Source organism: Opisthorchis viverrini, assembly GCF_000715545.1.
Source record: "Opisthorchis viverrini unplaced genomic scaffold opera_v5_8797, whole genome shotgun sequence".
Lineage (NCBI taxonomy): Eukaryota > Metazoa > Platyhelminthes > Trematoda > Opisthorchiida > Opisthorchiidae > Opisthorchis > Opisthorchis viverrini.
Window position 1 is genome coordinate 1 of NW_008762597.1, and position 577 is coordinate 577.

The 577-nt window shown below is 48.0% G+C and overlaps 1 protein-coding gene across 1 annotated transcript; it reads right to left on the reverse strand.

Moving 5' to 3' along the window:
- Positions 1-95: 95 nt before the first annotated feature.
- On the reverse strand, positions 96-401 carry T265_16240 (hypothetical protein; the record flags this gene model as incomplete). Its single annotated transcript, XM_009179812.1, has 1 exon — positions 96-401. A coding segment is annotated over one exon (306 nt), but the record flags the coding sequence as incomplete, so codon positions are not given.
- Between the last annotated feature and the right edge of the window lie 176 nt (positions 402-577).

Sequence of the window (577 nt, forward strand, 5' to 3'; positions counted from 1 at the left end):
ACCCAGTCAGCTGAATTACGGAGATGACTGGTATGCTAGCACATGGCTACGAAAGCTCGATGAGAAAGAGAAGGGCCAGCATAACTAACTTACTAATTCACGGGAACGTTGTTCGGAGAGGAGCACATGGAATGTGACATGTGTGGTTGTGTATTGGGACTAGTGTTCTTGATCGTTGATGCCGGACCAGAAGCACGCTCTACGGTGTTTGGAGGAGAGGACTCGTTGGAAAAAGAGTTCCGTTGATTGGAAGGGTTGGATACAGGTCGCATTGACGAGTTTGTCAATGGAGATGTTGAGGCCGATGCAGGGCTGAATGATGGGACAATGCGTTCCGGCTGGTCACCAGTTGTCACGGAAGCACACGGAGAAGGCGAATTATCTGTCAGAGGAATACCGAACTGTAACCAAAAGAAACACCGCGATCAAGTGAGTGTTTCAGGCAATAGGTACTGTATGCATTATTTGGGAATACCTCACTAAACGCGGGATCTTTCGTTTGCAATTGGTGTTTCTCCGGCATGAGCCGCAGAGTTGAGTTGAAAGAAGACAAAAAGAGTGGTGTGGGATTCTTAGG